The sequence below is a fragment of the Mandrillus leucophaeus genome, unplaced genomic scaffold (genome assembly GCF_000951045.1).
Source record: "Mandrillus leucophaeus isolate KB7577 unplaced genomic scaffold, Mleu.le_1.0 Scaffold1228, whole genome shotgun sequence".
Classification (NCBI taxonomy): Eukaryota; Metazoa; Chordata; class Mammalia; order Primates; family Cercopithecidae; genus Mandrillus; species Mandrillus leucophaeus.
The window spans coordinates 484,860-498,483 of NW_012100632.1; the positions used below are offsets into that span (position 1 = coordinate 484,860).

Genomic DNA, 13,624 nt, shown 5'->3' on the forward strand with positions numbered 1-13,624 from the left:
CTTAAAATGATGGCTGAGGGAGGCTCACTTTGGGAGAATGTGCTGGTGGGGGGCAGCTTCCCTCCTCCAGCGCAGGCCTGACCTCCTGTGACTCTCAGGCCTCACAGCCCAGGGGCAGGACCCGAGGGCTGTATAGCAGCACCACAGTTCCTCAAAGACCCTGGCCCATTCGGGCCTCCAGGCAGGAGTTAGCCTGACCCTGGGGTGTAGTCTAGCCACATGCAGGGAGCCACGGACCTCTGTGGGAGTGGGGAGGAAGAATTCCTTTTTTAAAAAAAATTAATGTATTTGGTAGAGATGGGATCTATGTTGCCCAGGCTGGTCTTGAACTCTTGGCCTCAAGCAATCCTGTGTTGGCCTCCCAAAGCTCTGGGATTACAGGCGTGAGCCACTGCACACAGCCATGGGGAATGGGAGTTCTGCCTGTCTGCCCAGCAGCCCTGGATTCTGTTGGGAGAGAAGATTGAGTAGAGGCTGCAGGGAGGACAGGGAGATGTGCCCTGAGAAGCTGGCCAGGCCTGAGCCTGATGCGTCACGGAGTCTCAGCAGCCTCAGACACTGTGGGCTGTGCCCTCCACCTTGGTGGCCACTCCTGGCCTCCCTGTGGCCTCTCTGCCAGCTCCTTTTTCTCTGTGTATCTGTCATTGCAATGGGTCTGGGGAGGGAGCCCAGGCTTTTCTCCCTCCATGCCCTCTCCCTGGGCCATCCACTCATGAAGCTTCAGCCACCAGCTGGATGAGCCCCAGATCTGTGCCTCCTGCGCAGCCTGGGCTCCAAAGCCCCAGAACTGACTGCCGATTGGACCCTTCCATCTGCATGACCCAACGACCTCAAACCAATCCTAAAGGGAATCTACATCTCTCCCGGGGCAAACCTGCTCCTGTTTCTGCTCCTGTGCCCCTGCTGGATGGTACCTCCTCAGCCCTTGGCTCCCTGAGAGGGAAGGAAAGGGGGCCTCACCTGTGGGGCTGGCAGAGGAGGCCACTGGCACAAGGGCATCGGTCCAAGGCTCCATCAGGCTCCAGCTCCCAAGTGATGAGGTCCAGAAGCCGGCTGGCGGGGTCATGGCAAAGCTCGCCCTCCACAGGCAGGGGTGTGCACACAGGGAACAGCAGGCCTGGAACCAGCCCAGAGTCACCCCTGTGTGCCCAGTGTAGGCAGAAGGGCTCCGAGGGGAGGGGCAAAGAAATGGAACACAACCTCCTACCTCCCACCGTCAACCCCAAAGTGCAGGTTTGAAGACATGGAATGACAGGAAACAAGAATGGCAGCCTGGGCTCAGGAGGGAATGATTGGTAGGGCTGAAGCAGGGAGGACTGCCTGGAAGAAGTGGGCTTCTCCTAGAGCCTGAGGGCCAGAAAGTCTGGAGAAATTAAGAGTGGGGTAAAGGCATTCAGGCCCAGGCACAGCACCAGCAAAGGCCTGGGGTTGAGCTCAGTGGAAAATGTCAGGGCCGGTGAAATTCCCAAAGAGGCCAAGGAGTAGTGGAGAGAAAAGGAGGACAAGTAAGTTGGAGCTGCATGAGGCCTCGCAAGACAGCCTAAGGGGTCGGAACAACGTGGGAAACAACAGGAGCTGCTGCAGGTCCCAGGGGAGCAACACCCAAAAAGCAGCCCTTTAGGAAGATCACGCAGGCGGCAGGTATGGGGAGGACTAGCGGGCTGGGGATGCAGAGCTGGGGTGGTGGCAAATGAGAATTTTTCAAAAGCCCTATGGGGGCAGAGAGAGCCTGAGCAGACCTCACCTGGGAGAGGCAGTGAGGATGGAAGATGGGAGTGGAAGTGGGTGATTCACAGGAAAAGGAACCTGGGAAATAAGGAGTGGTGGGAGGGAGGGGGCTGCTAGTCCCACCCATCTGGGGGTTCCTTCCAGACTGGGCTTCTGCATCTTGAAGTCATTTAACTTTTCTGGGGGAAAAAAAGGAGGTGGTCTTTCCACTCTGGGCAGAGGCTGTGGGAGTGCAGCACACACTGATGAGCATTTGGGAGCCTACCCAAGATGTGGGACGCGAACCCATGTGGTTGGCATGGACGTGGCCCCAGGAGGCCCAGTCTGGTTGAGCTTGAGACAGGGTTTTTCCTGCATCTGAGGGGAAGCCACTCACCTCTCTGGAAGGCACAACACAGTCCAGGCTGGCAGTCCCTCTGGTTGTCGCAGATGGTCCCATTGCTGCCCCTGGTGGCCATTTTGGTGCAGTGACCCCAGACACACAGCTGGTCTCCACAGCACTCACTGTCCCGGGTGCAGAGCTGCGGACAGGTGGGAAGAGCCTAGAGCCGGTGGCTCAGGGACTGGGGGCCTGCTGAGAGCCCAGCCTGAAGATACCACAGATGGGCCAACCTGCATCCTCCCTCGTAGAGACAGGTAGACCAGGCTGAGATTTCAGTGAAAGTCAACGGGACAGAGGTGGGAGCTTGGCTGGAGAGACATGGGGTCAGAACACTGGAAAAATGATACCAGGAGGACTCATGGAGCTTAAGATTTTGCGAAGAACAGCAGGGGATCTTTGTGGTCCCCACAGACTTGTGCCCTTCTGTCTTTTCCTTAGGTCCCTAGGTCCAGGCCCAAAGAGGCAAGGCCCAATGATGAGCTGATTAAACTAAGGCCCAAGCCAGCCCAAGATGAGGATGGCCGGTGGGTGCCAGGGTCCTGCAGCCACACAGGACATGGCAGTTAGAGAGCAAAGTGAGGTCCCCACGGCTGTGCCCACTGATGGCACTGAGTGGGGTTGGCTGGGAGATGCAACAGCAGTGGCCTCACCACAGACAGCCGGGTAAGGTAATAAGAACTGCTTGACTTTCCAAACTGATTAGCATGCTGTGTTATTGTCTGAATAAGGAAAAATGATGAGGAAAAGTCTGCGAGTCCATGTGGCTTCGTCCAAAATGCCTGTTGGGTGGAGGAAGAGTCTCCTTTGCCCTGGCTTCACATTTCCCAGTGTAACCTACACTGGAGCAGTGCCCTGGCCTCTTCCTGCCCCGTCCCTCTGCCCTCTCTTATTGGCAGATTGGGAGAAAGATCTGGCGGGTGGGGTGCAGGCCCAGAAGGAGAGCAGCTGCCGCTCTCCCTGCTTGGGGGCTGCAGGAATGTCTCTGTCTACTAGGATGGGTCATCCCCAGGGGAAGGAACAGGTATAGGGACACCTCCTCTCCCTTCCCTCCCCTTCTTGAACTCCTGGCCTCAAGCAATCCTTCTGCCTTGGTCTCCCCAAAGTGCTGGGATTATGGGTGTAGCCACGGTGCCTGGCCGTCCCTCCTCTTCTCTGCCATCAGTGACACAAACAACATGACCAGAGGACATAGGGTGGGATGGGAGTGGCCCTGGGTCTGCAGATGGCTTCCTGTCATCCCAGACTGGAACAATTTCCTGTTCACTCCAGGAGTCAGTCCTTTGGGGAGCCCTCTTAGGTCCTCCCCATCATGGTGAGGCTCTTCTGGGAAGCCCAGCTGGGAACCCTGGGGCCCCTGGCCTTCTCCCCCAGGTGCCCGAGACCCAGGTGCCACAGTCCCAGAGGCCCTGGCATACTCACTGTCCGCTGGTCCCGGCACGGCTGGCAGGTGTACTGGAAGCTGGCAAACTGGCAGTACTTGCTGGGCCCGCAGTCCTCATCGATGATGCACTCCTGGGGAAGGGTACAGGGAGCAGATGTGTCAATGGGGAGCACAGCAGCAGGCCCACAGTGCCCAGGAAGGGCCAGGCCGCTTCCATTCCCCACTCTTGACCCCATAGGCTCAGGAGGGTCAGGAAAGGCCTCCAGACTCCAGGTGCTCCTGAGCCCTGCGTGGCCACACTGCCCTTCAGCATCTCCATGCCTAGCAGTCTTGGCGGCCCAGAGCCTGGAGGATCCCACACCAAATTCACACAATCGCCATCTGTGCACAGTTCTCCCCCTGCCCACACCCAGGGCGGGAGCACAGGGACTCAAGGCTGGTCTTCCACACAGAACAGATGGATTTAATAAAAAGTGCTAATGAGGTCCAGGCCCGCCCGACTGCACAGGAAAGGCTGGAAGCCAGGCGCCAAGGGCTCTGCTGACTGTGAAGACTGGGAGGCAGCAGAGGGGCATCACCAGGGACCCTGCCACAAAGCCACAGCCCTGCCCACAGGGAGCGCCCTCAGGGTCCTGGGTCTAGGGTCCCCGCAAGAGGCAAAGGCAGCTGCCAGCTTGGAAATGAATTAGAAGAGGCTGGACTCCAGCCCTCCCAGCCCAGGTGCTGTCTCCTCGTGGCTGCCAGCCCTGCCTGGCTGGAGAAATAGGGAGAGAGGGAGTAGGGGGAATCTGTCCACTCCAAGGCCTGAGTCACAGAGCAGGGAGGCATGGCTGAAGGCACTGTGGCCTGCCATGGTCACCGGTCACTGGCAGGAGCAGGGCTACTTCAGCTCCTGGACCTGCTCTCAGGCTCAGGCCTAGGAACTGGCAGCTTTAAAGCAGGGGAAGGAGGGCAGGGGAGGAGGGAACGTGATGACAGGAATGGCCATTGATCGCCCTTTTGAGGTATCAGGCTTGACAGCCCTGATCTCCCTCAGTGACTCTTCCCCGCGGGCAGCAGGTAGGGACTGCCTTCTGTGTATTGCCAGCCGGGAAATGGAGGCAGAGAAGTCCCTCCAAGATAATGTGACTAGTTCAGGTTGGACAGTGTCTTTCCACCACCAGCCCTTGAGCCAAGGGGGTTCAGGGCTCCACATGCAGCAGCCAGAGGTGAGAACGACCCTCCTGAGGCCTGGTATTCTGGGGCCCAGCAGACCTTCTGAAAGGGTCACGGAAGGGAAGGACCAGCTGCCTCCTCTAACACAGAGCATCCTCCCATCCTGAATGCAGGTGTGGAGCCCCACCTGGAAGAGCCTGGCTGGGCAGGCCTGGACCTCCGGCAGCTGCCTCCAGTCCCCTTCCAGGGACTCTGCTGCTCTGATCAACACTGCAAGTGCTGGCGGCCCAGCAACCAGGGCGCTCCCTTGCAAAGCATTGATACTTTTGTTTCAGTTACTTTCCCAGCACCCCTCAAATGTCAGGCACGACACCATCGCTGTTTTTATGGATAAGAAAACCGAGGCTCTGAGTAGGGTGAACGGCCGCCCAAGTGAAGGGACTGAGTCTGAGCCAGAACCCCGATGGCCAGAGAAGTCCCAGGGCTAACAGCAAATCACAGATGCGCTTTGTCTCAGCCCAGCACACGCCCCTGTGAACAGACACAACTCAGGCTGTTCAGCCGGAAGCCTCCTGACATTCTTTCCAAAGCAGAATGGCAAGATGGAGTGGGAGGGATGACATTTGGGAGAAAGGAAGGGCCAAGAGGCACAGAATCCCTTCTCTGAACCAGCTATATTTTGAGGGACTGGGGACACAAAGGTGAATGTGAGGAGGCCTCTGCCCTTAAGAAATTCATAATTCAATTGGAAAAAGAGAGAGAGAAAGAGCAACCCAGTAGTAAAGGAGACAAAGGGTATGAACAGACAACTTAGAATAACAGAAATTTGCCTCTTCAAATAGAAAGACATTCAACCTCACCACTGAAATCAATCAAGAAATGCAACTTAAAAGAGCAGAATATCATTTTTTTCCACTTAGAATGGAAAAATTAGAAAGGCTGAATGTCTCCATGGTGGGAGGAATAATGGCACCCCCAAAGATGTTCACATCCTATTCCCTGGAACCTGTGGGTATGTTATGTTACATAGGAAGGGGAAATTAGAGGCAGAGGGAATGCAGGCTGCTAATCAGCTGACCTGAAGGTTCGGGAGTGCACGCTGGATTTTCCAGGAGCACCTGATGGAATCACAAGGGACTTTAAAAATGGAAAAGGGAATAGAGGAAGAGTCAGTGTCAGAGTGATATCATGCAAGATGTCACAAACACTCCACTGGCCATCGCTGGCTGTGAATATGGAAGGGGGCCACGCATCAAGAAGAGAATCTCTCTTAGAGCCTCCAGAGAGGAATGCAGCCCTGCCCACACTTTGGTTTTAGCCCAGTGGGACTTGTGTTGAACTGACCTCCAGAACTGGAAAATAATAAATTTGTGTTGTTTTAATTCAGTAAATGTGTGGTAATTTGTTACAGCATCAATAGGAAACTAATAAAATATTCAGTGTTAGTTTCAGGAAACAGATATTGCCAAATGCTTTGGGGTAATTAAAATTGAAGGTTTTTTTTGTTTTGTTTTGTTTTGCAGGCAATCCATCAGCATCTATGAAATAGTTAAATGTATATGCCCTTTGACCCAATAATTTCCCTTCCTGGTGACTACCCTCAGAAACACTTGTCCATATATGTAAATATCTGAGAACAAGGGTATTTAAGGCTATATTGTTATATTATTTATAATCCAGAAATAACAGAAATGTCCAACAAGAGGGAACTTATTATTGTACAGTCATTTCACAGAAAAATCCCTCCGCGCAGACATTAAAAAGAATGCAGTTGTTCTTTGCATAATGATTTCTAAAACAAGCAAAGGTTAGAACCATAAACAAAAGCAGGAAAAAGATGAAACCATATGCTTTTGTAAAGCCCTTCTGTAAAGCAGAATAACACCACACTCATGCCTATGCCCAGCACTGTGCCTGGAACATCATGGGCACACAATAAATCCGTGCTGAGTGGGTGAAAGCACTTGGATCTTACTGTGGCAAACAGGCTAACAAAATGCTGATCGTCAACAATGATTTGAGAACTAGTGCAAAAAACACATTCCATTAACTTGGCTTCTCATTCCCCTAAAAGGCCTTCGTAGACTTGGGATTTTCACTATACATTTCCTCTCCTAGATCTTTAATTAAAAATATGAGCTAAGACTCTTCCAGCATCAATTCCTGTAAGACCCTGAGATTTACAATTATCCATCAAGACAAGTGCATTTTCATCCTTAGGAATATCTTCCTTTCCCTGAGCAGGCTCCTGTGCATGACAAAGCATTCCCTTCAAACTTAATTGTTTTTCTAGGTAAGGAAAAAAAATTTTGGCATGGAACTTTGCCAAAGACCTTTGAAAAATCTAAATATGCCAAAGCTCCTGGTTTCCTTTGGGGTATCAGCAAGGAGCACTGGTAGGTTAGTTCCGCATGATTCCCCTCAAGAAAGCTTGAGGCTTTTGTTATCATCAAGCCCACCAGCTTGTCTGGTTGGATGTGCAACTGCCATTCCCAGCAGGAACACACTCTTTAAGAATTATGGTCATACTAGAAACTTCGGGACTCGAAGGCACACAAACTCAATCCTAGTTTTGCCACTTAACAGCTGTGAAACCTTGGGCTGCTGATTCTACCTCTATTAAAAACAAAGATGAAGGCAGGAGCTGTTTTGCAGGGCTGTTGCATGGAGTTCATGCTCAGTGAACGGTGGCCATAGCAACAGATAGCGATGCATCTGCTCCTCCAGATATCCAATGCCTGATCCCGCCATGGTGCACCCCTGCCAGGGGACCAGCTTGTGAGCAGAAAGGAAGGTCTAAATCAACAGGGCCCTAAGGCATCCACCAAAACTTGACATCTCTGTCCTGGTCAGCACTTGGGGATCAGACATCTAGTTCCGACTTACCTACATCCTGAGGGTGTCAAACAGGTGGGCAGCGGCCTGTATGTCCACCCCAGGCAAGTCCCAGGGCAGAGTGACCTTTTACTGTACAAAGGCCAGGATCTCCATCCAGTAAAGCTGTTTGCATTGAGTCTCTCCTGAGGACCGCTAGCAGTAGGGGCTGGTCCCACCTTTCCCGGTGTTTGTTAGACCTGAGGAGGAGGTCAGGCCCTCTACCCTTAGCAGAACTGAGTGGGTGGGTGGAGAGGACATGTGTCAGTGCCCTCCAAGCACAGCCACGCCCACAGCTGAGAAATCCAGATTTTATTCTTTTCAATAATTATAATTGCTCTTAGCTGTGCTCAAGGGTTCTGTCCACATTTGAGCCAAGGTGTTAAAGGGGCCTCAGCATCCAACTGGGCTCTGGATGGCTGAGAAGCTGAGATCAGAAATAAGAGGCCTGGGAGGGAAGGCAGGGGCTCTGGGCTTGGGGTCTTGTTTTAGTAAGGAATGAGTACCTTGCAGGGCCTCTACGTCTTAGCTCTGGGACTGGAACAGGGACTCCGTTCTGCACCGGGCTAAAGTGAAAGGCGCACCAAAAAGCACTTCAGAGGCTACGCCTGCAACCCATCACATGCACGCAGAGCCCTGGCCAGATAGGACCACTAGTGCCCGCCACCTGGCACAATTTCTCTCTAGTCTCCTTGACATAGTCCTTATCCCCACTTCACAGATGTAGAAACTGAGACTGAAGGAAAGAATCTGCCAAGAAGTCACCCAGCTTGACGGGAGTGGAGCAACAGACTCTCTTCATTTCCTGCTGGGGAGATCACCATTTCTCTCTCCTCTTGTTCAGTCACAACTTAGTAGCACCTGCCCAGGACAGGGCCCTGGGCCTCATGCATCCCCAGAGGCAGAAGGCAGGAACTCACGGTCAAGGTCATAGCCACTGGGCGTCTGGGCCCAAATGTCATATGGCTGGAAGACAGCACCCTGCTGCATGGACTTCAGCAGCTCCTCTCCAGTCCTGGCCACTCCTGTTTACCCCCACTCCTCCCTCCCATCCTGCTGGGGAAATCTGACAGACAGCCCAGAAGCTGGCCGTGGGGAATGCAGTCATTCAGAGGATGGCTTCTTTGTTGTCCCGAGGAGGGAACTATATTTAGAAAGCGCAGAAGCCGGTGGCAGAGAGGGCTGACCGGGAACACGGCATAGATTTGGCAGGAATGTTGGGCTGGAAGCAGCCCCGGGGCTTCGACACTATCATGAAATAGTGGAAAATGGCAAAGGAGTCATTCTGAGTCTTCGATTTTCCAGTTTAGAGTTGATCAGAGGAGAGAGGCTCTGAGAGAGCAGAAGTCAAAACTTGGAGGAGGGAGCAGACAACAAGCGAGTCCCTAGAGGCTTTCCCAGGGTCTGTGTGGGGCCCGCAGAGGCACCGCTTCTTTGGGACGCTTCTGCTACTGCACCTCACTCCTCATAGTGGCCGGGCACTTGGATTTCCCACACTTTTCTGGAATCCCAGACATTCTTGTTCACTGGAGGCCCAAAGGAAGAGGCTGCCGGGGATAGATGCCTCCAGGGCCAGGGCCTTCCCCTAGCTCCTCTCAAGCTCATGGCTCTGGAGAGAACATCTTCAGGGCAAGAAGTGAGGGTCAACTGCACACAGGGTGGAGGCTCAGGACCTCCACCAATAGGATGCACTTGTCCTCAGAGCTCTGCACACTGTGCAGGAGGGGAGGACAAGAGTGGAGGTTTAGAGAGTGCCAACCATTTGCATGCACATGCTTCAGGCTTTAAGTGCAGTATGCCTCTCAGATACTCACAGCCACCCTGTGAGGTCAGTCACCATCTTAGTCCATTTTTACTGCTATAGCACAATACCTGAGACTGGGTAATTTATAATGAACAGAAATTTATTGGCTCATGGTTCTGCAGGCTGGGAAGTCCAAGATTGAGGAGCCAGCATCCGGTGAGGGCCTTCTTGCTACATCATCCCCTGGCAGAAGGTGAAAGGGCCACAAGAAAGGGCAAAAGAAAAGGGGACCAAACTTGCCCTTTTATAAGAAACCAACTCCCACAATAATGGCATTAATCCATGTCTGAGGGCGGAGCCCTCAGGATGTAAATAACCCTTAAGGGTCTCACCTCTTAATACTGTTAAAAAGGCAATTGAATTTCAACATGAGTTCTGGAGCAGTCTCTGACTCTAATTCCCCCAGCATGTGCTTGACTCACAGCTGCCATTCACGAAAAGAATAACAGAAAGTTAGCTGGGCATGGTGACATGCATCTGTGATTCCAGCCATCTGGGAGGCTGAGGTGGGAGGATCGCTTGAGCCTGGGAGGTGGAGGTTGCAGTGAGCCAAGATCGCACCACTGCACTCCAATCTGGGTGAGACAGTAAGACCCCATCTTGGAAAAAAAAAAATAACAGAAATAATGAACTGATGAGTAGATGAACCACTGGTCATAGAGCCTTAGAGCCCAACGGTGTTGATGGAAGAAAAGCTCAAATTTACACACACATCTATAAGAGCACACATCCTTCCCTCATAGCTCTCAGAAGGAAACAATCCTGTTGACATCTTGATTTCAGACTTCCAGCCTCCAGAACCGTGACAGAACAGATTTCTGTTAAGTCATCCTGGTTGGGGTACTTTGTGATGGTAGCCCTAGCAAACTAGTACATGTGGCTTCCCTCCATACAAGCCAGCAGCCCCAATCTCCTCTGTTTTAGATTTTCCATGCACAGTCAGCTCTGCTCCTAAGCCTTCAGCATCTTATTGCTAGAAGGTGACAGAGGGGTGGTCAGTGGGGAGGTACTGGTGCATTCCAAAGGATGTTGAGCCACAGGGACCAGAACAGGGTCTCTTGGCTGAGCCAGGCTCTGGCGCCCCAGCCCCGTACACATTCTGGTCACTGAAGGTTTGGGTGGGGCATGTTATCTGTGGATTACCATTTCCTGGCACCCTGGGGGTGGCATGGTCATGCCAGGCCCTGAGCGCTCCCAGGATGAACAGATGGTATAATTTGTGAGATAAACAAATATCCTCTTCTGGATGTGGGACTGTTCCCAGAACCCATGGGTGGGGAAGCAGCTTGGCCCAGGCACCCTCCTGAGCAGAGGTGGTCCTCTGGTAAAGAGCCAGCAGTGTGGGTGAAGTGGCCAAGGTCCTGGTTCACCCAGGGCTAGGGGCATCCTGGGATGCCAGACTTGCAGTGCCAACACTGGGAGAGTCCAGGCACAGTTCCCCACTCCCTACTGGGCCCCCATACTCCCCTCTACAGGCTCTGTCGCTGCACTTGCCATACTGCTCAGTCACAAGTCAAGACCATATGGCACAAGTGTATCTGGGGCCATGTAGGGCTGAGACAGGCTTTTGCACACACGCCTGGGTTCTAATACACGTTCACTTACAAGCTAGGTGATCTTGGCCTAATTACTGAGTCTCTCTGGGTCTTATCTGTAAAGCAGGGAACCTCGTGAGGTTACTGGATAGATTAAGGAGATAACAGCTGCATAGTGCTTAGTGGCCTCCACTCACTCTACCCCTAGAGTGGATCTCTATTTGCAGTGCTTAACTCACGGCAGGAGCTCAAAGGATGGCCTCTCCTGAGCTTAAGTGTGGGCCAATGGGTCCATTTGTTAATGAATACCTTTCTACTGAAAAGGCCCAGAACATCAGGCTTGAGCCAGTGCCCTGTCCATTACCAACAGTACAACTTCCTGCTTCATCCTAGAGCCCTCTGCTCTGGAGGGGAAGACAAGAAGAAGGAGGACAGTTGTAATGGAACCAACAGAGGGCCCAGGATGGGCCAACTACCAACAAGGACAAGGAGACTGCAAGGGACAAAAAAAAAAATAGACACAATTCAATCACCCCTGGGGGCTAGGCCCCCGGGCATCCATCGCCTCAGCTCATCCTCACACTATCCTGTCTTCCAAAGTAAGCAAGAGAAGCCCCATTTGACAGATGAGGAAACTGAGACAGTACAATGAAGTCACTTGCCAAAATCAGAAGAAGTGGCAGAGCTGCACTCAAGCCAACTTCTGCTCAACTGCAACCCAGTGCTCTATGGTGCTCTCTCTGGGAGTGGGTGGGCTGGGTCAGGGCCCCAGCCAGGGGGCAGGAGGTGGTAGTGTGAGGCAGGAGGTGGCAGTGTGAGGCAGGAGGGAGCTCTGGAACTCTCAGGGAGGTGGAGCACTGCCAGTTGTGCCTGCTGCAGGAGGGCAGGGTCCACAAGGCTGGCCCTGGCACAAGGTGACTGCAGGATTAGGAACAGTGCCCTGAGGAAGAGCAGCAGGCAGCCTCCCTTTTATCCTACAGGATTCCCAAGTCAGGCTTTCCCCATTCCTGAGAGTCCTTTTTTGACCTTAAAACCAGGCCAGTCACAGAAGCCTGTAAGATGCACATTTGTCTGGAACACAACAGGGCGCCTCCAGTCTTTCCTGGATGCTACACTGGAAACTCTCAGCCAGCCCAGGAGGTGGGGGCTGCAAACCTCACTGAGGGGCTCTAGCCTGACCCACTGCAGAGACTGCCCTGTGGAAACACCCAGGCAGGAGCCAGGAGCCCCTCGGTGCCAGCTATTATTATTCTGAAGCGCTAATGTCTGCAAAGGCCCGGCTCGCCTGGGGCTGCTCCCACTAATTTTCTTCCCTAAGTCACACAGCCTAGGAAAGAGGAAAATGCACCCCGAGCAGAGCTTGGCACCCCAGTGGAGAACACTGCTCCTAACCCTTTCGTGCCTGTCATGCCTTGCTCATTCAGGAAATAGTCCTGGAGCTCTCTCTCTCCTCCTATCCTCCCTCTTCCCCTTCCAATATATACAGCTCCCAACTCTGGGGCTCCTCTGGGAGCCTCCACTCTTTGCCGGTCCCTGGAAAAGCTTGTTCCCTCCTCCAGGATTCTTGTCCTGCTGCCAGGCCACCGACAGCCAGCCCTCCACACACAGAGCCTCCCAACATTCTTTCAGTCTGAGTGGCATTTCCTCTGGAAAAGTCAGATGCATATTTAACTCCAAAGGAAGCGGCTTGTCTCTACTCATCCAAGTGCCTGTCATCCCGCCTGGGTTGGCAGCTGCGGGGAGAGCCCTCTCTACCCACTCCCCTCAACACTTCTCCAGGGACTTAGGGTCTGCACAGCCCCCACCACCTATCCAAAGACACGCTGTGTGGGTGGAGCGACTGAGCCTGACCTGGGTCCATCCTTCCCCAGACACGCCGAGTCCACAGTTGGCACTCCACATGCAGAAGATCAGGAGGCTGACGGGCATTTCAGGCCCAAATGCACTGACAAGTCCAGCAGCACTTCCAGGTCTCCCAGACCCGCTGCCTCCTCAATGGCTCCTTATTCCATTGCATGGGACCTCTTCATGTAGGGGCCTCAAAGTGGGGACCCTCATGAGGTTATTGGACAGATTAAAGGAGATTTAGTCAAATTTAGCTAAGTAAATTTTATTTAGCTAAATTTTATTTGCCAGATTTAGCAAATAAAATTACAAGATGCCCAGCCATAGCTGAATCTCAGATAAACAATGAATAGTATTTTCATATAGTATGCCCCAATTATTACACGGGACAGACTCATACCAAAAATTATTTTGGTATTCTATAGGGTGTCTTGTATTTTATGTGCCAATCCGATCAATGTGAAGATTCAACAGGTGCATTTCTTGGAAGAGAGAGAGTGGGGGCCTTAAGCAGGAGAAGGTTGAGAAAGAGCGGCTGGTGGCCACAGAAAGAGAGGTGGCCTCAAAGACATCCATGAAGATAAGAAAACAAGGACATCGGGGTGCCTGCTCCTGACCCCAGACAGGAGCAGACGACACAGCACTCCAGGGAGGAGGCCAGGAAGCCTTCCTCCCCCTACCCACTCACCAACCCAGATTCTGGCCTGTGCTTCAGGGGTTCTGTGAGCATGTGCAGCTTTTCTTCTTCTTCCTTTCTTCTTCTTCTTTCTTCTTCTTCCTTCTTTCTTCTTTCTTTTCTTCTTTCTTCTTTTCTTCTTTCTTCTTCCTTCTTCTGCTCTTTTCTTTTCTCTTCCTCTTCCTCCTCCTCCTCCTTCTTCTTCTCTCCTCCTCCTCCTCCTCCTCCTCCTCCTCCTCCTCCT

General features: G+C 52.7%; 1 protein-coding gene across 3 annotated transcripts in view; it reads right to left on the minus strand.

The window, feature by feature from the left end:
* Positions 1–13,624, minus strand: part of DKK3 (dickkopf WNT signaling pathway inhibitor 3) — a 49,208-nt gene that overhangs the window by 1,736 nt on the left and 33,848 nt on the right. For all 3 annotated transcript variants that reach the window (XM_011971491.1, XM_011971493.1, XM_011971492.1), the window contains exons 5-7: positions 3,530–3,622; positions 2,105–2,249; positions 961–1,117 (exon numbers count right to left, since the gene is read on the minus strand). In XM_011971491.1, the coding sequence (XP_011826881.1) occupies positions 961–1,117; positions 2,105–2,249; positions 3,530–3,622 (395 nt within the window). The remainder of the gene's footprint in view (positions 1–960; positions 1,118–2,104; positions 2,250–3,529; positions 3,623–13,624) is intronic.